Genomic DNA, 22,128 nt, shown 5'->3' on the forward strand with positions numbered 1-22,128 from the left:
GGGGAGAGTGTGGGGAAAAGGCATTGAAGTGGATGATCAGCCATGATTGTATTGAATGGTGGAGCAGGCTTGATGGGCTGAATGGCCTACTTCTGCTCCTATGTTCCTATATCCTATGTTCGTATGTACGATAACAGCTTGGCCACCTGTCAAACACTTCTCTTCATACTCATTTCCACTGGTATCAAGCCGATATTTCATGTTTCACACAATCGTCAAAAGTACCCATTGTCTGCCATGGAAAACATCCCAGCCCTTAAGGCCCATCCTCCCCTCATTCAATACGCAGACCTCTTCACCTCTTTGTGAAGATCACTGGATATTAGATCGGGCTAATTTCTCCATTCCCTAGTCCCTTGGTACTGAAACCATTTGTCGCTCCCTATCTACTTTTTGCATTTTTTTCATGTGTATATATAAAGCCCAGCAATTCTGTTGCAAAGTTACCCAAGTAAACATACTGCAAAAATGTTAGCACCTGATGTTTTAAATGTATTATTTTTAAATACTGTGCATTATGCATGAAGAAACAGTCACGGGCCAGTCCAGCTTGCTCAATAATAGCAGAGACATTTGTAACTAAAAGAACAAACGTCAAATGCTGGAAATCCGCAGGTGGTCTGTCAGCATCCATAAAGAAAATGGATAGGGTCTCCGGCTAAATCATCAAGTGCTGACAGACCTGCCATGCATTTCCAACATTTTTTCGTTTCATTACAAATTTTCAGTAATTCATTTCCAAAACGTGCTGCCTGTGTTTACTTTATATATCTACTTACGGCTCAGGAGTGTGCATTGGCGAAGAGGCATGTCTTACATATTGTGTACACTGGAAAACTCGAAAAGCGAGGCTCGCCAGGAAGTCCCGGGCCGAAAGTAGCCCGGCAACAGGCCACAACTGAAACCCTGAGTGTTCTGGCACAGATAAACATGAAACATCTGTTACACTAAATCACAACATGCAAATAAATTAGCAGCAGTTTTCTCTCTTATAGAAACATTAAACTTTTGATTTTATGAGTTTATAAATGAAAATTGATACAGGATATAAAGGCCTAGAAATTCAATGACACGCCCATTTTCCTGCTGACCTGCAGTACAGGGTGGTGGCAAGAAGTGCACGCTCCTTATGATATGGGCAAAAATTAGGGGATCAGGGCTGTCATCTGAAACCAGTGTTATCAATTTTGCACATGCAAATAAAAGGTCTACACCTGTTTGAGGCTCACTCTGCAATATTGGTTTGAGAACCAGGTTGAATATAGAAAGTTCAGAGGGGAAGTGAAAAAGGAAATAAGAAAAGCAAAGAGGGAGTATGAAAAGAGACTGGCAGCAAACATAAAAGGGAACCCAAAAGTCTTTCCTAGGTATATAAATAGTAACAAGGTGGTAAAATGGAGTAGGAGGAACAATTAGGGATCAAAAAGGAGAATTATGCTTGGAGGCAGAGGGCATAGCTGATGTACTAAATGAGTACTTTGAATCTGTCTTTACCAAGCAAGATGCTTTGAAAATCAGAGAAGGAGAAGATAATTGAGGCGCTGGGTGGGCTAAAAATTGATAAATAGGAGATATTTGAAAGGATGGTTGTATCTAAAAGTTGATAAGTTAACAGGACTGGATCACGTGAGGGATGTAAGGGTGGAAATTGTGGAGGCACTGGCCATAATCTCCCAGTCTTCCTTATATACAGGGTGGTGCCAGAGGACTGGAGAATTGCAAATGTTATACCCTTGTTCAAAAGAGGGTGTAAGGATAAGCCCAGCAACTACAGGCCAGTCAGTTTAACCTCGGTGATGGGAAAGTTTTTAAGCGACAATAGTACAGGACAGGACAGGACAGGACTAACGGTCACTTGTACAAATGTGGATTAATTAAGGAAAGCTAGCATGGATTTCTCAAGGGCAAATCGTTTTTAACTAATTTGGTTGAGTTTTTTGATGAGGTAACCAAGAATGTTGATGAGGGTAATATGGTTGATGGACACGGACTTCCAAAAAGCATTTGATAAAGTGCTTGTCAACAAAGTTGGAATAAAAGGAACAGTGGAAGCAGGGATATGAAGTTGGCTGAATGGCAGAAAATAGAGAGTAGCGGTGAACAGTGGTTTTTCAGATTGGTGGACGATATATAGTGGAGTTCCCCAGGGGTAAGTATTAGGCCCATTGCTTTTCTTGATCTACATTAATGACCTAAACTGGGGTGTGCAGGCACAAATCCAAAATCTGAGCATACAATACTTCCAAGTTTTGTGTCAAACAGTGTGGAGGACAGAGAGAAACTTCAAGAGGACAGATAGGCTGGTGGACTGGACCGAAAGGTGGCAGATGAAATTTAATGCAGAGAATTGTGAAGTGATACATTTTGGAAGGAAGAATGAGGAGAGGAAATATGAAATAATGGATACAATTCTAACAGGGATGCAAGAGCAGAGGGACCTGCGGGTATTTGTGTACAAGTCATTGAAGGACAGGATAAGAAAGCGGGATTAATAAGGGAAGCAGGATCCTGGGCTTTATAAAGAGAGGCATAGGGTATAAAAGCAAGGAAGTTATGATGAACCTTTATAAAACACTGGTTCAGCCTCAAATGGAGTATTGTGTCCAATTCTAGGCATCACCCATAGGAAGGACTTGAGGCAGTGGAGAGGGTACAGAAAAGATTTAAAAGAATGTCTCCAGAGATGAGGGACTGCAGTTACAAGGATAGATAAGCTGGGGCTGTTCTCCTTAGAGAAGGTTGAGAGGAGATTTGATAGAGGTCTTCAAAATTATGAGTGGTCTGAACAGAGTAGATAGGGAGAAACTGTTCCCATTGGCGGAAACATCGAGAACCAGAAAACACCGATTTAAGGTGATTAGCAAAAGAAGTAACAGCGACATGAGGAAAAACTTTTTTCCGCAGCAAATGGTTAGGATCTGGAATGCACTGCCTGGGAATGTGGTGGAAGCAGATTCAATCGTGGCTTTCAAAAGGGAATTGGATAATTATCTGAAGATGAAAAAGTTGCAGGGCTACAGGGAAAAGGCAGGGGAGTGGACTCGCTAATTATTCTTGCAGAGACCCGGCATGGACATGATGGGCCAAATGGCCTTCTTCTGTGCTGTAACCATTCTATGATTTGCTCTGAGACCGCTATTGATGGCACCGGCTGCATTCAGGAAAACCAGGTTGACATATCAGTCATTAAAGAGGCCACTGCAGGCCTCAACCAAAAAAGTTTGTTAAAAATACTTACGCCAATGTGGAGCAGGAGTTCTTCTCACATTCAAGCTACACAGGCCACTGACAGCCATTGTTTATCCTCCACCACACCAATCATGACTTTGATCCCCCCGATCGCCACCACTGCTACCCTCCCTCCCCTCCTGATCATTCCCCTGCCCTTGTCCTGATCACTCCCTCCCAGTTACCCCAGTCCCACTCACCTGTTCATCACTCCCCTATCTTGGGTCCCTTGAAGGACTTATCTGAGGGCCACTGCCAGTGTTGTAACTGCAAAATGATCGAGGCCTCTTCTCCGGTGAGCTACCTGAGATGCCGATTGGCTGTTGCAAATCGCGAGTTCAATGATAGTGAGGCCAGTGGCCCAATATTAGGTGTGCACTGGGCCTATCCATTCAGGCACAAAGAACATTCCCTGCAGCCTCGGTGTCCCTGTTTTTGGGCATGAACAAACATTTCCCCCAGCTCTCCTGATGGCTCAGGTGCAATTCACTGATCACCATGTTACTGAACCCCTACAGACTAAGAACAATCAGGAGTGGGGAAACCTGGCAGATGTTTCCCTTCCCAAGCCCAGGTTTGATGGTAGCAGCCCTAACATCACCTTGGCTGAGATCACGGAGTTTCCGGCATGCATCGATGTGAAAGCATAACTTCTAGGAACTTTTAAAACTTTATGATTCTTTTTAATTTATGAGAAACAGACAATCCTCATCTCACTTCTAGTTTCTGGCTTCCAACACTATCCATGCTGGGGGAAGCTATGTCCAAGTACCTATAACACAAAACTCCTTTGTGGCTGGCTTCAATGTGACCTGTGTTAAGGTGCAATGAGCAGTATAACTCCAGTCTGACAACTTTGCATCTTATTATATGGAATTTATTTCATTTCTCGTCTGAGACCAGTAACTATGTGTCTTCAATTTGTCTCAGCATAATACTGAAATCAATGTTATTGCAACATAAAAGCAAAATACTGCAGATGCTGGAAATCTGAAATAAAAACAAGAAATGCTGGAAATATTCAGCAGGTCTGGCAGCATCTGTGGAGAGAGAAGCAGAGTTAATGTTTCAGGTCAGTGACCCTTCATCGGAATCGCAACATAGTTAGATTGAATTGATATGTTTGATTATGTCGCAGGTCTGGATAATGCCTACCGATTCAAGCACTGAATTTCAATAGATTATTTGAGGAATTTAGGGGCTGGATTTTATCTTAGGCGGGAAGGAATTCACCACCGACGTGAAAGTTGGTGATGAACCCACTTCCGCCTAGCCTGGGGATCCGTCCTGTATTTTACAGGTCCCCAGGCTTTAATTGTCCTGAGGTGGGACTTCCACCTGCTTGAGGGAGGAGGTCCCACCTCAGTGAGCTGTCGGCCAATCAGCGGTCCGGCAGCTCTTAGTCCCAGCAGCGTCACTGGGAGTGGTAGCCACTGCTGAGGTTACACCCAGCTGATGCCATGGACCCTAGAGAGTGGGTAAGTTGGGCATGCCTCACCAGGGGGATCGGTCATGCCCTGGTGAGGCTAGGGTAGTCATTTTGGGGGAGGGGGGCATCTTGGATCCCGGGGGTGGGTTGGGAGGCGGTGGTGGCCCTCAATCAGGCACCCTGTGCCCGACTGCCATGCACCCCCCGGGTACGGAAAGGCCGGCAGCTATCGCTGGGCAGCCTTTCACATCCCCAGCATGCCCGCTTGCCACGGGTAAAATACCCGTGGAGGCATGCGAGGGCCCCTAAGTGGCCATTAAAGGGCCACTTAAGGGCCTTGATTGGCCTCGGGCGGGTGGGCCGGCTCCCCCACCCCCCGACTGCCGTAAAGTAGACTGGTGGCGGGAGCGAGGCAGGTAGGCCTCCCAGAGTCTCCCGTTCAATTTTACACCACCCCCACACCACCAACTGACCTGCCGGAGCGGCGTCAAATTCAGCCCAATGAATCACTCCTTCCTTCACTCCACCATTTGACACCCTTCCCTCCAACTGTCTAGACCCTAAGCTCTGCATTCCCTCCCCAAACTTCTTTACCTCTCCACATCCTTTAAGACTCAGCATAAAACATACTTCTTTGATCAAGTGTCACCTGTCATAATGTCTCCTTCTTTGGCTCATTGTTAATTTGTGTTTGATAATGATCCTGTGAAGTGCCTTTGGACATTTTACTATATTAAAAGCACTATATAAATACAAGTAACTGTTGTAATCAAAACATTTCAAATATTAAATCTCTGATCAGATATTACAATTTAACTCAGTGCAAACCTTTCAAGAAGCAGGAGACATCCTCAAGTTGAGGGATGTTGTCTTTGTTGTAATGGCATTGTTTCTCCAGCAGTCTGAAGGCTTCCAGGTGTTCAGCACAAGCATGTGTTGGATACAGAGTCTTCAGGTTCATGTACACTTCTCTCCTGGATAGCAAAACACCAGGAAGATTAAAAATGCCTGCATTTAACTCAGTGAGCACCAGACCATTCCAAGCCTTTTTGCTACACTGCTGGTCTAACAAGTTGCTCATTGTTGCTGATCTGTTCCACCTTGCTAAGCTACCAATGTCATAAAGATAATATTATACATGGTATGTGGTAGCAGTGTCATGAAGACCTGTGTCACTAGACTACTGCTGTTGTGTTTTACATCACTGCTTCTCATTTGTATAAAGAAACTCAACATTCACAGGTGACCAATGACAGCTGTGAGAGTCTCCAATACCACTGGGCCATTGGACGTTGCCAGCTGTACACCAGACTATACCATTAACGGACTTACTCAATAGTCATCAGTAGAACGTAAAGCCTTCTCCCTTACATTTGCACTGAGGCCAATTTAGCACATGCACCACGGCACTGCCTGAGATCAGATAACATAGCACAGGCCCACTCACAGTGAGATAAGTTATTATGGTTTAGTGGTATTGGTTGAGGGATAAATATTGCTCAGGACACGAGGAGAAATCCCTGCTCTTCTTCAAGTGGGAGTTTTTAAGTCCACCTATAAGGGCTGACAGGGCATCACTTTAATGTCTCAACTGAAAGACAGCACCTCTGACAGTGCAGCCCTCCTTCAGTACTGCATTGGAGTATCAGCCTGGATTATGTACGTAAGCCACTGGAGTGGGGCTTGAAATCACAACCTTCTAACTCAGACGGAAGAGTCCAATAACTGAACCAACGCTGACACCACAATTCACAGACATACACAAGGGGTATCGGACAGTGAATTAGCACAAACTACAACCTGCTGGCTTGTGTAAGGATGCTGTGCTCTCTTACCACAAAACAACCCCTTATTTAACACAAAGTTGGGAACTTCAAGCAGGGAGGCCTTTTATTGACCTTGATCTTTCTTACGACTATTCCATTTTGTCTTCAGAATAATTTTTTTTCACTAACAAGAAGAATTTTGCCCACAAGGAGTCTCAGTAGAAAATAAAACAGAAGTAGACTAACCAAGTCGCAATTTCCTCTTTGGTGTATTCTACTCTGGGAATTGGCTCACCGCTGTGGAGACAAGCAGCAGTTAATACTCATGGTTTTACATCACCACAATAAGCAAAGCAAGTCAGTGAAAGAGACTGTACAAATTCTAACTAAATGGGAAGTGGGATCACAGACACTTGAGTGCACAATGAACTTACTATTTATAGTTTATTCCAATTTCTGCAATCTTCTTCCGTCGTTCCCTGTACTCAGCATCCGAGTATCCCTGCAGTAAATGATCAAAAAATAAAAATTATAATGGAACAAAGCAGAAGTGTTACATTCCAACATTTAGCAAGGTGGCAAAACCTGTGTGAACGTTCTTCCCCACCGGGAATAAAACATCAGTATACTTCAGGTCATGGCTGGACCTGTTGTTGATTAATTGATAGAGATTGATTGCGATAATTTGTCAACAACTCCATTTTCATTGTATCATATGACTACCAGGATGGTAGAAGGTAAACTAGGTGGACCATGGTTTTTTTCCTGTCTTTGAGTGATATTATAGGGTGACTTCAGTGAGGTGAGGTGCCCAGTATAGATACTCACATGACAGGAGTACAGATTGGAGAATACGTCTTTGGTGTTATAGCTCTATCTCCTATTGGGGTTGTTGTCTAGTGAGGCTCTACCCAGGGAGAGACCCTTACTGAATTTAATAATTGGAGACAATATCAACTTTTTCTCTTGCTAAAATACACTAGGTCTAAATTTGACAAAACACTGACAGAACTCTTTTTCGATTGCATGAAAGCTGATGAGATTAAAGCCCAGAAACGACTGTTAGCAAGTAGCAAACAAATTCTTTACATGTTGATATGGCATTAATGTGTCCAATATTTTGATACAGCTGTTAACCTATTCATTTTAAATGAGTTAACGGCTTCAGGAGAATGTCACATGAAAATGATAAGCATGCATCTCAGTTATCCACAATAATTTGTAGGTTAATATTCTGTTATACCTATAGTGAAGAATCAGGATGTAGAAACACACTACCTCACTGAAGGAGAAAATCATTAAATAGAATGATAAAATGTTGCTGCATGGAAACTGACAATTTGATCAATGGTGTTTTTCTCCATGAGTCACAGTCTAATTCCACTCTACTGCTTGTGCTCCATAATCATTAATATTCCTTTTTATTCAAGCAACTATCAGACTCCTTTATATGAGAAAAGAATTGACAATGGTTTGTGGCAGAGAATACCACCTTCTAACTTTTGTCTGGAGAAAGATTGTTTTCTGACCCTTTCATTATTTTTCTGATTAACTTAAATTCTGATTTCCTGTTACTGTCTTGCCAACCAGTGGAACAATAACCACTATTGACTGCGTCAGACGCCATCGTAATCTTAGATTTATGTCAAGTCACCCCTTAATCTTCTAAAGTCTGCTGGGGGAAAAACTTAACTTCCCCCATCTCTCTACTCTTTCATTGCTTTTGCATCCTTCCTCTCATGGTATGGCCAAACTGCACACAAATTTAAATGCAGCCTGTCTATGGTCTTGCAAAAGTTAATCATTTCCTTTTTGCTTTGGTAGGCTAGGCCTCTGGGTACAAAACCAAAGGATTCAATTTTCCTTTTTTTTTTGCAGCTTTCCCTAATTGTGCTGTCGCCTTTAATGACATTTATATCTGCACATCAATGGCTGAATTTAGTAAGGCCTTTTGAAGCGGGAATGGAGGCATGGGTGGGGGTGGGTGGGGGGGGGGGTGGTGCGGAGAATAGCGTCGGGCGCATCCGCCTGGAGATACGACGTCGTGATGCTGGATCCAGATTCAGTCAGTATTGGGAAACCCCAAGGCGGCATCACCACCCTGGGGCGACGGGAGTGTAATTTAAATTGCTGAACAGATATTTGCATGCAGTTGAAAGCAATTAAGTGGGGGACTTGGAATTAAGTGGACAATAGGTGGCCCTCTCATGCTTTTGGATTCCTGGCCATTCAAGACTGGTGGCACCGAGGCAGCCATGACCAGTGCTGGTTAGAGGGAAGTGGGGGAACAGAGGCCATAGTCGGCCTGCAGTGCTGTACACTCTGCATGGGTGGGCGTCTTGCCAGCTGGCATGACTGGGTGTACAAGTTGCTGGGCGATCTGCACAGGTGACCGTACTGCTGGGTGATCTGCATTGATGGCAGTACTGTTGGGTGAGAGGGTTGACTCTCAGCAAGGGTGAGCACTGAGGGCCATTAGTGAGACAGCCAAGAGGAGTAGCAAAGGTAAAGCTGCCAAGGCAACTTCATTTCTGCAAGGACAGTGCTCTGTATGCCTGTGTTTTTGGAGCCCTGTGGCATGATGTGGTGTCTCCGATGGAGAGAGGGCCAGGAGGAAGCTGTGCCTGCTCGTGAAGCTCCACCACTTGCACCACAGAGTGTACCGAAGTCGAATCAGCTACCTCCAAATGTCCGAACAGCATTGTTAGCGAAGACTACATCTCTTCAGGGAGGCAGTCACCGACTTATGCACCACACTGCAGGGTGAGTTACGACCTATGGGATTTAGTAGTCACCCTATGCCAGTGGCCCTGAAGATCACAGTGGCACTTTTACATGTCTGGATAATTCCAGGGATTCGCCGGGGACATGTGTGGGGTCCACCAAGCATCAGTCCACAGCTGCAACAAAGGAGGTGACCAATGCCCTGTTCAAGAGGGCTGGTGACTATGTGCACTATCAATTCGACCCTGCCAGTCAGGCCGAGAGGGCCATCGGATTCGGGGCCATCGCTGGATTCCTCCAGGTGTAAGGTGTGATAAATTGCACTCATGTGGCCATCACGGCTCCAATGAAGCAGCCAGCCACATTCATCACAGGAAGGGCCTCCATTCCAATGCTCAACTGATCTGCGAACACTGAAAGCATTTCCTGCAGGTGTGTACCCGCTTTCCAGGAAGCAGCCATGACGCCTATATATTTCAACAGTCATAGAGTCATAGAGTCATAGAGTCGTACAGCATAGAAACAGGCCCTTTGGCCCATCACGTCCATGCCGACCATAATGCCTATCTATACTAATCCTACCTGCCTGCATTAATTCCATATCCCTCTATGCGTTTCTCATTCAAGTACCTGTCCAGATGCCTCTTAAATGTTGCTACTGTTCCTGCCTCCACCACCTCCTCTGGCAGCTCATTCCAGATACCCACTATTCTTTGTGTGAAAAACTTACCCCTTTGATCCCTTTTAAACTTCCTCCCTCTCACCTTAAATCTATGCCCTCTAGTTTTAGTCACCCCTACCATGGGAAGCAGACTCTGGCTATCTACCCTATCTATGCCTCTCATAATTTTATATACCTCTATCATGTCCCCTCTCAGCCTCCTTCACTCCAGGGAAAACAGACCCAGCCTATCCAATCTCTGTTTATAACTCAAGCTCTCCAAACCAGGCAACATCCTTGTGAATCTTTTCTGCACCCTCTCTAGCTTAATCACATCTTTCCTGCAGTGCGGCGACCAGAACTGCACACAGTACTCCAAGCGCGGCCTAACCAACGTTATGTACAACTGTAACATGACATCCCACCTCTTCTACTCAATGCCTCGGCCAATGAAGGCAAACACGCCATACGCCTTCTTCACCACCCTGTCTATCTGTGTTGCCACTTTCAGGGAACTATGTACTTGCACCCCAAGGTGTCTCTGCTCAACAACACTCCCCAGGGCCCTGCCATTCACTGTATGTGTCCTGCCCTGGTTTAACTTCCCAAAATGCATCACTTCACACTTGTCTGTGTTAAATTCCATTTGCCAATCCCTTGCCCACTTTCCCAGTGGATCTAGATCCTATTGTAACCTTAGACAACCTTCTTCACTGTCCACTATGCCACTAATTTTGCAGTCATCTGCAAACTTACTAATCATGCCCCCTACATTCACATCCAAGTCATTAATATATATGGGAAACAACAGAGGGCCCAGCACCAATCCCTATGGCACACCACTGGTCACCAGCCTCCAATCTGAAAAACAACCCTCCACCACTACCCTCTGCCTCCTATCACCAAGCCAATTTTGTATCCAATTGGCTAGCTCACCCTGGATCCCATGTGTTCGAACCTTCCAGACCAATCTACCATGTGGGACCTTGTCAAAGGTCTTGGTAAAGTCCATGTAGACAACGTCTACCGCCCTGCCCTCGTCAATCCTCTTGGTCACCTCCTCAAAAAACTCAATCAAATTAGTGAGACAGGATTTCCCACGCACAAAGCCATGCTGACTATCCCTAATCAGACCTTGCCTTTCCTAATACATATAAATCCTGTCTCTCAGAATCCCTTCCAATAACTTTCCCACCACTGATGTGTAGTTCCCTGGATTATCCCTGCTGCCCTTCTCAAATAAAGGCACAACATTAGCTATCCTCCAGTCTTCCGGTACCTCACCCTTGGCTAACGATGATACAAAAATCTCTGCCAGGGCCCCAGCAATCTCCTCCATTGCTTCCCATAACATCCTAGGATACACCTGGTCAGTCCCTGGGGATTTATCCACCTTAATGCGCTTCAAAACCTCCAACACCACCTCCTTTGTAATGTTGATATGCTCCAGGATATCGCTGTTCCCTCCCTTGAACTCACTAGCTTCCATGACCTTCTCCATGGTAAATACAGATGAGAAGTATTCATTTAAGACCTTGCCCATTTCCCATGGCTCCATACATAGATTACCAGACTGATCCTTAAGGGGACCTACTCTCTTCCTAGCTACCCTTTTACTCTTAATATACTTATGGAATCTTTTAGGATTCTCCTTTATCTTATCTGCCAGGGAAATCTCATGGGCTCCTTTTCGCCCTCCTAATTTCCTTCTTAAGTGCACTCCTACATCCCTTATACTCCTCGAGGGACTCGCTTGATCCCAGCTACCTATACCTGACATATGCCTCCTTCTTTGGCCTGACCAGACCCTCAATATCCCTCGTCAACCAAGGTTCCCTAAACTTACCAGCCTTGCCCTTCAATCTAACAGAAACATGCCAGTCCTGAACTCTTCCTATCTCACTTTTAAAAGCCTCCCACTTGCCAGACGTCCCTTTACCTGTAAGCAGCCTCTTCCAATCCTTTTGAGCGTTCCTGTCTGATGCCATTGAAATTAGCCTTCCCCCAGTTTAGGACTTCAACTTGAGGACCAGTCCTATCCTTTTCCATAACTATCTTGAAGCTAATGTTATGGTCACTTTTCCCAAAGTGCTCCCCCTCTGACACATCAACCACCCGCCCAGCCTCATTTCCTAAGAAGAGGTCGAGTGTAGCCCTTTCTCTAGTAGGGCCATCCACATACTGCTTCAGAAAACTATCCTGGACACACTTAACAAATTCTTCCCCATCTGATCCCTTAGCACTAAGGCAGTCCCAGTCAATATTAGGGAAGTTAAAATCACCTACTATTACAACCCTGAGAGTAATTCCTACACCTATTTGTGATTTCCCTACATATATGCTCCTCCACTTCCCTTTGACTATTGGGGGGCCTATAGTATAATCCCATCAAAGTGATCACCCCTTTCTTATTTCTAAGTTCTACCCATATGGCCTTGCTGGACGTTCCCCACCACCCCCCCACCCCGAGATATCCTCTCTAAGTACTGCCATGATGTCCTCCCTAATCAATAGTGCAACTCCCCCTCCTCTCTTACCTCCACCTCTGTCACGCCGGAAGCATTGGTACCCCGGAACATTGAGCTGCCAATCTTGCCCATCCCTCAACCACATTTACGTAATAGCTATAATATCACAATCCCATGTACCGATCCATGCTCTGAGTTCATCTGCCTTACCTGTAAGGCTTCTTGCATTAAAATAAACGCAGTTTAGCCTACCAGACCTTCCACATTCCCTGTCCTGCCACTGCCTGGCCTGCCTACTGGACTTGCTTGCTTTAACCTCTACATTTGCCTCAACTATCTCATCGTAGAGACTACTACTTTGGGTCCCAACCCCCTGCCAGAGTAGTTTAAACTCTCACGAGTAGTACTAACAAACCTCCCCACAAGGATATTGGTCCCCTTCCAGTTCAGATGCAACCGGTCCCTCTTGTACAGGTCACCTCTGCACCAGAAGAGATTCCAATGGTCCAAGTAGCTGAAGCCCTCCCGCCTACACCAACTCTTCAGCCATGCATTCATTTGCCTAATCCTCCTATTCCTACCCTCACTAGAACGTGGCACAGGGAGTAATCCTGAGATTACAACCCTAGAGGTCCTGCTTTTTAACCTTCTGCCTAACTCCCTATATTCACTTTGCAGGACCTCATCTCTCTTCCTGCCTATGTTGTTAGTACCAATATGGACCACGACCTCTGGCTGCTCACCCTCCCCTTTCAGAATGCCCTGTGCCCACTCAGACATCCTTGACCCTGGCACCAGGGAGACAACACACCATCCTGGATTCTCGCTCGTGGCCACAGAAACACCTATCTGTGCCCCTGACTATAGACTCCCCTATCACTACCACTCGTCTACACTTTGACCTTCCCTGCTGTACAACTTGAGCCAGTCATGGTGCCATTGACCTGGCTGCTGCAGCTGCTTTCCCGAAAGGCCATCCCCCCCAACAGCATCCAAAACAGCATACTTATTATTGAGGGGAATAGCCACAGGGGACTTCTGGACTACCTGCCTGCCCCTCATGGCGGTCACCCATTTATCTTGCTGAACCTTCGGTGTGACCACCTCCCTGAAACTCCTATCTATGATACTTTCTGACTCCTGTATGCTCCTCAGTGAGTCCAACTGCCGCTCCAACCGATCTGAAAGGAGCTGCAGTTGGACACACTTCCTGCAAACATAGTTGTCAGGGACATTTGACTTCTCCCTGATCTCCCACATTTCACAGGAGGAGCATACTACCCCACTGACTGCCATTTCCACCCCTCGCGTTACTTCTGGCAGCCCTCCTGTGACGTCACACTTCGATTTTTGCTGGTCAAGCAGGTCCACAGAACAGAACAAAGCACTCACACTGCCGCCGCCGCTGCTTCTGGTGTCGGGCCTCGTTCTCCACTGCTTTTATACCCCGGCTCCTCACACTACCGCTGCTGCTGCTTTTATACCCCGGCTCCTCACACCGCCGCTGCCGCTTCTGGTGCCACTGCTCTTCTGGCCCCCCTGCTCGCCTTAAGGGATGGATTCTCAGGGACAAAGGCTACCCATTGAAGACATGGCTACTGACACCTGTGAGGAACCATCACACTGCAGCTGAGGAAAGGTACAACACTTGCCATGTCTCCACCCGAGTGACCATCAAGCGGGCCATTGGGTTGCTAAAGATGAGATTCTATTGCCTAGATCAATCCGGTGGAGACCTGCAGTATGCCCCAGCAAGGGTTTCGTGTATCATGGTGGTCTGCTGTGCTCTGCACAATCTAGCTGTGTAGAGTGGGGAAGGCCTCGCATGACATGGATATGATTGACCACCACTCCCTAACTAACGGGGAGGACGCAGAGGAGAGAGGTGAAGAGGCAGCATTGAATGTTGAACCCCTTGCATTGGAGGTTAGGCACATTGAGCGACAAGGGGGCTAAAGACAATCTCATACTTACCTGCTTCTAGCCAACATGATGGCTAGAGCAAAAACAATAAAGACTCACCTCAAATGCATTCAGTCTGTCGCCTCCTTTCTATTTGGGGTCCATGCATCATGCCCAGCTTAACTACGTGCTCTGGCCCAGATGAGATACTTACCAAAGAAGGGCTGTGTTTACACTGGCAGCCCAATAAGGGAGAACGGTGAAGCCAGCAATTAACAATTAAGGATGAAAGAATAAGCATTTTCCCACAATGAATGTCGACTTGAATAATGAAAAATCTTTATGAGACAAAACAAATGGCAAACGTCAACACACGTGAAACCCCAAGCAAATATAGTCAGGTCAGACACACACAGTAAGTATTGCATTTTGCTCTGCTAGTAAGTGCCAAAAGTTGAAAAGCCTACCTGAGCTGGGAGTCGGGGACGTCAAGGAGGAAAACTCTGAGTCTGCGCAGTGAGTGAGTGAGTGAGTGTTTCTATGACATCATCATGCTCATGCTGCAGCTTCCTGCAGATTAGGAATGGGAAGGTAGGTAAAGTGAACATTCCTGTTGTCGGGTCAGGTCAGGTCAGGCCAGGCTCGGGAAAAAAATGGAGGGACTAGGGCTGGGTCACGCTTCTGTCCAATGTGGTTCTGATGGGTTTGGGTCGGGTTTTTTTTTCCTGACCTGAGCAGGCCTTTATAAGCAGGTCTGGCAAGACTTTAAATAAGGTGCCAGCACCTGTTCCAGAGTCATCTGATGCTGTATTCAGCACCTTGAAGCCCGCCTCCACTGCATGATGGGTTGGGCCCTATGCCTTTGTATTATAATTGGCTGACTGACTCATGATTGCAGTGGACCGGCTGTACATGTGACAAACGGCGACAGCGCCCACTTACGGGTTTGCCGCTGGGTTCACTTAATCCAGCCCCAAATGTTCCTCCTCCTTGAATCATTTAACATCCAAGGTGTACTTTTCAAAATGTATGACCACATTCTTCTATATTGAGCTACATCAGGCAGTCTATCTAAATCCTCCTGCAGTCTTTCACAGCCCTCATGACTACTTGCCATATGCTCCCAAATTGGTGTCATCAGCAAGTTTCAATGTTGTTCCCTCAGTTCCTAAGGTCAGTTTGGTTATGTGCAGAGAAAATAAGCAGGGCTCAAGCCAGATGACGACTGTGGAGCACCATTCATTGTATCTTTCCAGTCTGTTTACCCTCCTATCCATATGGCCATATTCCCTTTTATTTCCACATGCCACTATATTAACCATTAGTCTCTTATGTGGTGCCTTATCAAATGCTTTATGAAATTTCACAAACACACCAACAGCATTTTTTTAATCCTGAGGATGTGCAATTTTCTGGTTTGCACTCCTTGTTCAGGCTCCTTTAAAAAATTATCCCCTTTGGAGTCCACTTTACATTTTAGGACTTTCCTCAGACGTGGCTATAAAACCAGACTGTCCAGTACATACCTCAAGCAAATGTGCACACTTACAATAAACGTGCAGAGAGAGACATTGGCTGCAGCTATAATAAACTGAGTGCACAGAAACAGATGTAAAGTACACGATGTGCTTCAGTAGAATGTTGAGTCTGAGTACAGTCCTGTAAACTTCCTGAGCTCTGCAGGGCCGAAGCTGAAAGTTTATAGGATTTTAGACTCTGTTCTATCATTCAGTGAAAACAAATCATAAAAAGTTACATTGATCTTTTTGGCAGGTTCTTACTTTCAGGATACCAAATAGGGACCAGGTGGTGACCAAAACAAAATAAATTACTGAATGATGGTGGACCACATAATCCTCCATCCTAAAGGGGGACTGGATAAAGTAGTGACCCTATGTCAAAAGATGGTTTATTTTAAATAAACCACCATTTAAGCTGTAAGTATTATTTATATTGCAATGAACCATGTTGTTGTTTAAAAAAAGCCTTCAGAATGTTAACCATTGTACTCTCTTTTCATCAGGTACGTGTAGATCAAAAGTTGCTTGACGTCAGATACAGGTGGTAGCAGCAGGTAGTATAAGATACTAAATACAATCTTTCCACAAGCCCAGGGTAGTACATACACTTGGAGGAAATGGTCATCTTCAGTCTTCTGTGCCATATCTCCTATAACCAATGTAAAGGAGCTTGAAGATCTCGTAGATTCTTCCCCTTCTAGCCTCTTGCTGATATTTATTTGCAAGCCAAAAATCTGAGGCGTTGCCTCTCACTAAGAACAGTTAGAGACAGTGTTGTTGGCCATATAGTCCTCTGGGGACAGCCAAATAGCTGTTCGCTCTTATCCCTTGTTCCCTCTTTCTCTCTCATTTTCTTTGCTTTTCTCCATTTTCCTTTCCTCTCTTCCTTTCATTCTTTTTCTATATTGTTGTTTTCTCTTTCAATCCCCACAGTTCTTTGGACCTTTAAATTTGTTGTTGTATGATTGCCTTTAAGAGTGATGTCCCTTTAAGATCTTAGTATGCTAATGAGCTATGTACCAGGATGCAGTCATGTGACTCAGAGCCAGAGTCACTCTGCAACTGTAACACCGAGTAGACTCTGTAAATAGTTTGCTCTATGTATATACTTGTTCGCGGTTAATAAACCTGTTAGAGATCTTCAGCAATCTCCACTCCACGCATCTCATTTATGTTGCATCAGACAACGTAAAGAACTCATTATATGGTGGCAGCGGTGGTGAGGAAAAAAAAAGTCTAAGTTGAAGACCACAGTTAAAACAGCTCGGAAAACGACCATTCCTACAGCCAGTAGAGAGAAAGTTCAAGAAAAATGCTGGCTCAAAAAGAACTTACCTCAAGCTGTAGAAGACATAGCACAGAATGACAGGCTACAAGTAAATCAGGTGAGCCATTGTGCCGACAGGTGAGGGATACTGCTTAAAAAAAGCTTTGAAGTCCTTCAAAAGACAATTTTTTTTTCGAAAGCTGTGTATAAAAATTAAGAGGGAAGACCCAACTCCTTTCCCAAGCTGAGCAAGACTGATGCCATTACAGGAGGCATCCATTAGAAAAAGCGCGGGAAAGCGCAGATCACTGCAGAGCCTTCATTCATGCAGCCAAAGTTTTTTAAAAAAACATTAAACTTCTCAAGCATGAATAAGAGCTCCTATTCACAAAGCCACAGTAATAAAAAAAACTATCAAAACCACTCGAGTGTGAAGAACATAAAAAAATCTTTAAAAAACTCCATTGAACAGCCTATTGAGCAACTGTGTACACATAACAGGCTTATGTGCCGGAAGCAAGATAAACACACAGCACAAGCAAACACCTGCTCCGGTCATAAATAGCATAAATAACAGGAGAAACAATAGAATCATAGAACAAGTCTTGGCAAGTTTGAACACAAAAGAACAGCAGAAATATGGATATCAAATATCCCAGCATGAATTGGAAGGCCTTGGATATCCTATGTGAGTTCCAACTGTTCAAACAGAGAATGCAGTTATGCTTCACAGACCAAGCATTTGTGGAACCAAAAATAACAGGCTGTGGTAACACGAATAGCAGTTGGAAATGAGGGGTTGCACAGAATCAATACCTCTGGCTTACCTGAAGAGGACCAGAAAGATCCCTCAAAGATATGGAAACTGCTGGAAGATCAGCTCCGATTACAAGTGAATTTTAGAATTCACCACCTGGAATTGATGTCCTATAGGCAACAGCCACAGAAATCAATAGATCAGTTCATCAGTAGATGCCATAGTAAGAGCAACAAATGCAACCACTCAGAAACTGAGCTGTTGGACCAAATAATGGAGCTGGTGATTGTATCAACACCCATTGAAGCCTTTCAGAAAGACCTCTTCTGGAAAAAGAAAGGTCACAGCATTGATGCGCTGCTGGAAGATGGCAGGAAGTATGAAGCCATTGTAGCTGGACAACAGCATCTGCAAGTACTAGGTGTAGCCAATATTGGCTCGATAACCAGGTCAAAAAGAGCAAGCAAGCTTTGTGGCAAATGTGGTTGGTCCCACTCAAGGCAAAATTGCCCTGCATTTCATGAGCTGTGCAAGGCGAGTGGTGCAAAAGGACACTGGGCCCGCCTGTGCATGAAATCTGGTTCCAAAGGCACAGCCAGAAGTCACAGTAGGACACAAGCAAACAGAAGACAGGCACAGCAACAGGGCAACAGCATCAAGGAGAGCGCGAGAGACCTGCAGAAACACAAGCAGATATACAAAGTCCACAGTGAAACAGACCTGAGACAAAACTCAATGAGTAATTCTCAGCCAGAAGATGAACAAGTGTTCCACATTGTGAACCTGACACATCACATTGCAGAAGTCAAATAACTGGAAGCTTTCACCGCTATTAACATCATGTGCCCAAAGAAAGCTGGCAAATATATACTCAGGGTCAAGATTGACACCAGCTCCGAATCCTCAAAGAAACATATTGGAGTCATTGGAAATCAATGATACAACTGACAACTGCCAAGTTATCTGCATTCAACGTGTCACCCATTCCTTGCAGTGGCACACTAACAATGCAATGCAGTTATGGCAAGTCGGCATGGAAACCACAAACGTTCTACCTCGTAGACATGAGTGGACCAGCAGTGGCTAGACTACCAGCATGCAAGAATCTCAGCATCATAACTATCCACGAGAGCATTGCCAACGGAAATCTCCAAGGACTGGAACCCACTCACAGACTCTGACCAAATGGTGCAGTCTGGAAGCCCAGCAACAGCACAACTATGCTGCACCTTCACTTCTGCTCTCCAGAGAACCGCCAGCATCACAATGAGCCAGAACGGACAGATATCTCTGTGACACCGAGTACTCTTCCCCCAACAAGTCCTCAACCTTGAGCCCCAGGCCTTCAGACATGGGGGATGAGGAGAGGCAAAAGGACACGCAATGCTCTGAAGAGGAAGAATGAGTTGAAGCATTGTCTGTTAGCTATTCGAGATGAGGTGCCGGAACTCTCCAAGAATGACAAGGACTCAAAAGTGATCATTTTGAGAAAAGCAACAGAGTATGTTAGCAGGCTGATGGCAGAGCAACAGAAACGGAATGCAGAGAGGGAGAAACTTCAGAAAAAAACAGCAACAGATGAGACGCACCAAAACAATATATGACCTTTCGAGCCTCTATACTTGTCAATTTCACAATATCTATTCCTGTGTAAATGATTTTGTTGTTATCTAATTTTGTGTGTTTTTATTTTTAGCGTATGAGGCTTATCTTTGGAAAAAAGGGGGGGATGTTGTATGATTGCCTTTAAGAGTGCTGTCCCTTTAAGATCTTAGTATGCTAATGAGCCATGTACCAGGATGCAGTCATGCGACTCAGAGCCAGAGTCACTCTGCAACTAACACCTAGAGGAAGGTTCTGTAAATAATTTGCTTTGTACTGTATATACTAGTTAGCGGTTAATAAACCTCTTAGAAATCTTCAGCAATCTGGACTCCATGCATCTCATTTATGTTGCATCAGACAACATAAGAACTCATTACATTTGTAAGTGTTTTCTCATGGTTTAGAACAGTAGAGTACATGGGAATATTTTGAAGCCAAGGCTATCTGGGTTGGAGCTGGAACTTTTAACTAAAGTCCCATGGATGGCTGTTAGAATACCATAGCCCTCGAAGCTTGCTCTTACTTTTCCTGCTGGACAGAAATGTTGGGAGTTACTGCCCCATCATTGCAAACATGAGGGCCAGGACATTGTGATCTCACACGCCAGCCTCTCACTTACGAGGAATCTTGGTAGGCAGAGCAGATTAATAATTCTTACAACTCCTTCCCATATCCATTAAAACAAACATATAATATAACATACAAAGTAGCCCCACAGAATGTGTGCACACACATTAATAAGGCAAAGCGTATAGCAATATACTATGCTTAAATGAAACCGATTCTGCCATTGTTTGCAATTTTTTTGCATTATGGTGAATTTTGTTGGGGAGGCTCCATATTTGACTGTGGCCCCTGGACACAGGCCCTGTAGGCTCGTGCTTTAGTCCACCCACTTTGCTACTTCTTTTTAGCCTTAAAAGACAAATTCCTTGAGAAAACCAGAACATTGGGAACCGGGAAATGGAGGAAGGTCAGGTTCATTCATGCAATCATTGCTTTATTATAATATTTTATAATTTCCATTTCAAGATTCGCACAATGACAGATGGAGGAGCTGGCGAGTGACAAAGGTTGACCATCTCCCATGTAAAGTAGTTGTGTTTTGTGACTATTAATTAACAGGTGCAATGGTCTTACTTGTACCACGTAGATGTCGTATAAGATCCGCAGAATGATCCTGCGTCACCTTCTTGTGGTGTGACAACTTGAACTATAGCCGTCTGAGACTCTTACCCTCCTGGCAACAGTGCTGGTGATTTTCCTGATCACACAGCATGTCCTTTGTTACCCTCTGTTGGCTATGTAAAGAAATGACTGAACAGCACAGCTGCAAATATTGTGCAAGGTGGTAATGAAACCAACCTTCAAAATGCAATTTTATCTAAAAAGAGTTTACAACGTTGTTTATGATATATTATTACTGTTTTGGCCTTTTGTGGTGAGTGTATTTCTGCGATATGAACTGGTATTCAGAAATACTGAGGACTAGAAGGCAGGTATACAAAAAGGTAAATTGTCTTTCCATCAAGAACAGAAAGGAATTCCTTTCACCAGCATGGATATACAAGTGAGGGCTAGAAAATTGAGCTGGTAAACTGTTTTGCCACATCCCCAACTGATTTGCCCAGGGCATAATCTTTACATTATCTTGAAAGTGCTCTAGCACAAAATTCAGCTCACTCACATTAAATTTGCATTAAAGAGCAAGCAAGGAGTGAGTTTTTAAAACTATTTTGCTGTATTTGTTCTGAGAAAAGGTCATCGACCTGAAATATTAAATGTTTCTTTTTCTACAGATGTCAGATGTTAACTGACCTGCTGAGTATTCCAAGCATTTTTTGTTTTTTATTTCAGATTTCCAACATCTGCAGTTTTGCTGTAATTTTCATTGCTGAAATCAAAGTTCTTAACACCGGGCACTGGATTGCATGTTCTTTTAATTTTTGAAGGTGGAGAAGAGGACAAAGGAATGAAAGTGAGGCAGATGCAGCTGCATTCGAGATAGACTGCACATACCCACCACCCTCATCATATAGCCATGTGCAAAGACACAAGGAATGTCCAATGACAATTGCCTTTGCAGGCTCTACTTTTCCAGGGCAACAGTGCCATCTGCTGGTATCGTACCTGCAGACAACAATAAGACTGAAAGTGGCCATAACAGTGAACTTATATGTCTCCAGTTCCTTCCCAGGAATGGCTCAGTTGCACTCTTGTCTGAGTCAGAAGTTTGTGGGTTCAAGTCCCACTCCTGAGTCTTGAGCACAAAATTGAGGCTGACACTCCAGTGCAGGACTGCGGGAATGCTGCACTGTCAGAGATGCTGTCTTTCGGTTGAGACGTGAAACTGAAGCTCCATCTGCCCTCTCAGGTGGATGTAAAAGATACCATGGCACAATTTTGAAGATCAGGGGAGTTCTTCCTGGAGACCTGGCCAATATCCATCAACCAACACCACTAAACGAAAAACAGATTATGTGGCCATTATCACTTTGCTATTTGTGGGAGCTTGCTGTGTTCAAATAGGCTATCGCGTTTCCTACATTACAACAGTGCCTAGAGTTTGGATGTATTAATTGGCTGTTAATGACTTTGAGATGTTCTGAGCTCATGAAGGGTGTCATATAAATTTAAATCTTTTTTTTTCTTCCCAGCTACCTCAGGATACATCTGCAACTTCAGTCAATTTGCAGTATAATTTCTATCCATTTCCATTGATCAACAAGGGCCTGAGCTGGCTGTCCAACTGTACCACGCTGCTGCATTTCCTGAAGTATAGGTGGTTACTGATGGTATCC

General features: G+C 44.6%; 1 protein-coding gene across 1 annotated transcript in view; it reads right to left on the reverse strand.

Moving 5' to 3' along the window:
- Positions 1–22,128, reverse strand: part of th (tyrosine hydroxylase) — a 70,946-nt gene that overhangs the window by 17,198 nt on the left and 31,620 nt on the right. The window contains exons 5-8 of the mRNA XM_068046045.1: positions 6,858–6,925; positions 6,670–6,720; positions 5,486–5,631; positions 780–915 (exon numbers count right to left, since the gene is read on the reverse strand). Coding sequence (XP_067902146.1) covers positions 780–915; positions 5,486–5,631; positions 6,670–6,720; positions 6,858–6,925 — 401 coding nt within the window. The remainder of the gene's footprint in view (positions 1–779; positions 916–5,485; positions 5,632–6,669; positions 6,721–6,857; positions 6,926–22,128) is intronic.

The sequence above is a fragment of the Heterodontus francisci genome, chromosome 14 (genome assembly GCF_036365525.1).
Source record: "Heterodontus francisci isolate sHetFra1 chromosome 14, sHetFra1.hap1, whole genome shotgun sequence".
NCBI classification, from domain to species: domain Eukaryota; kingdom Metazoa; phylum Chordata; class Chondrichthyes; order Heterodontiformes; family Heterodontidae; genus Heterodontus; species Heterodontus francisci.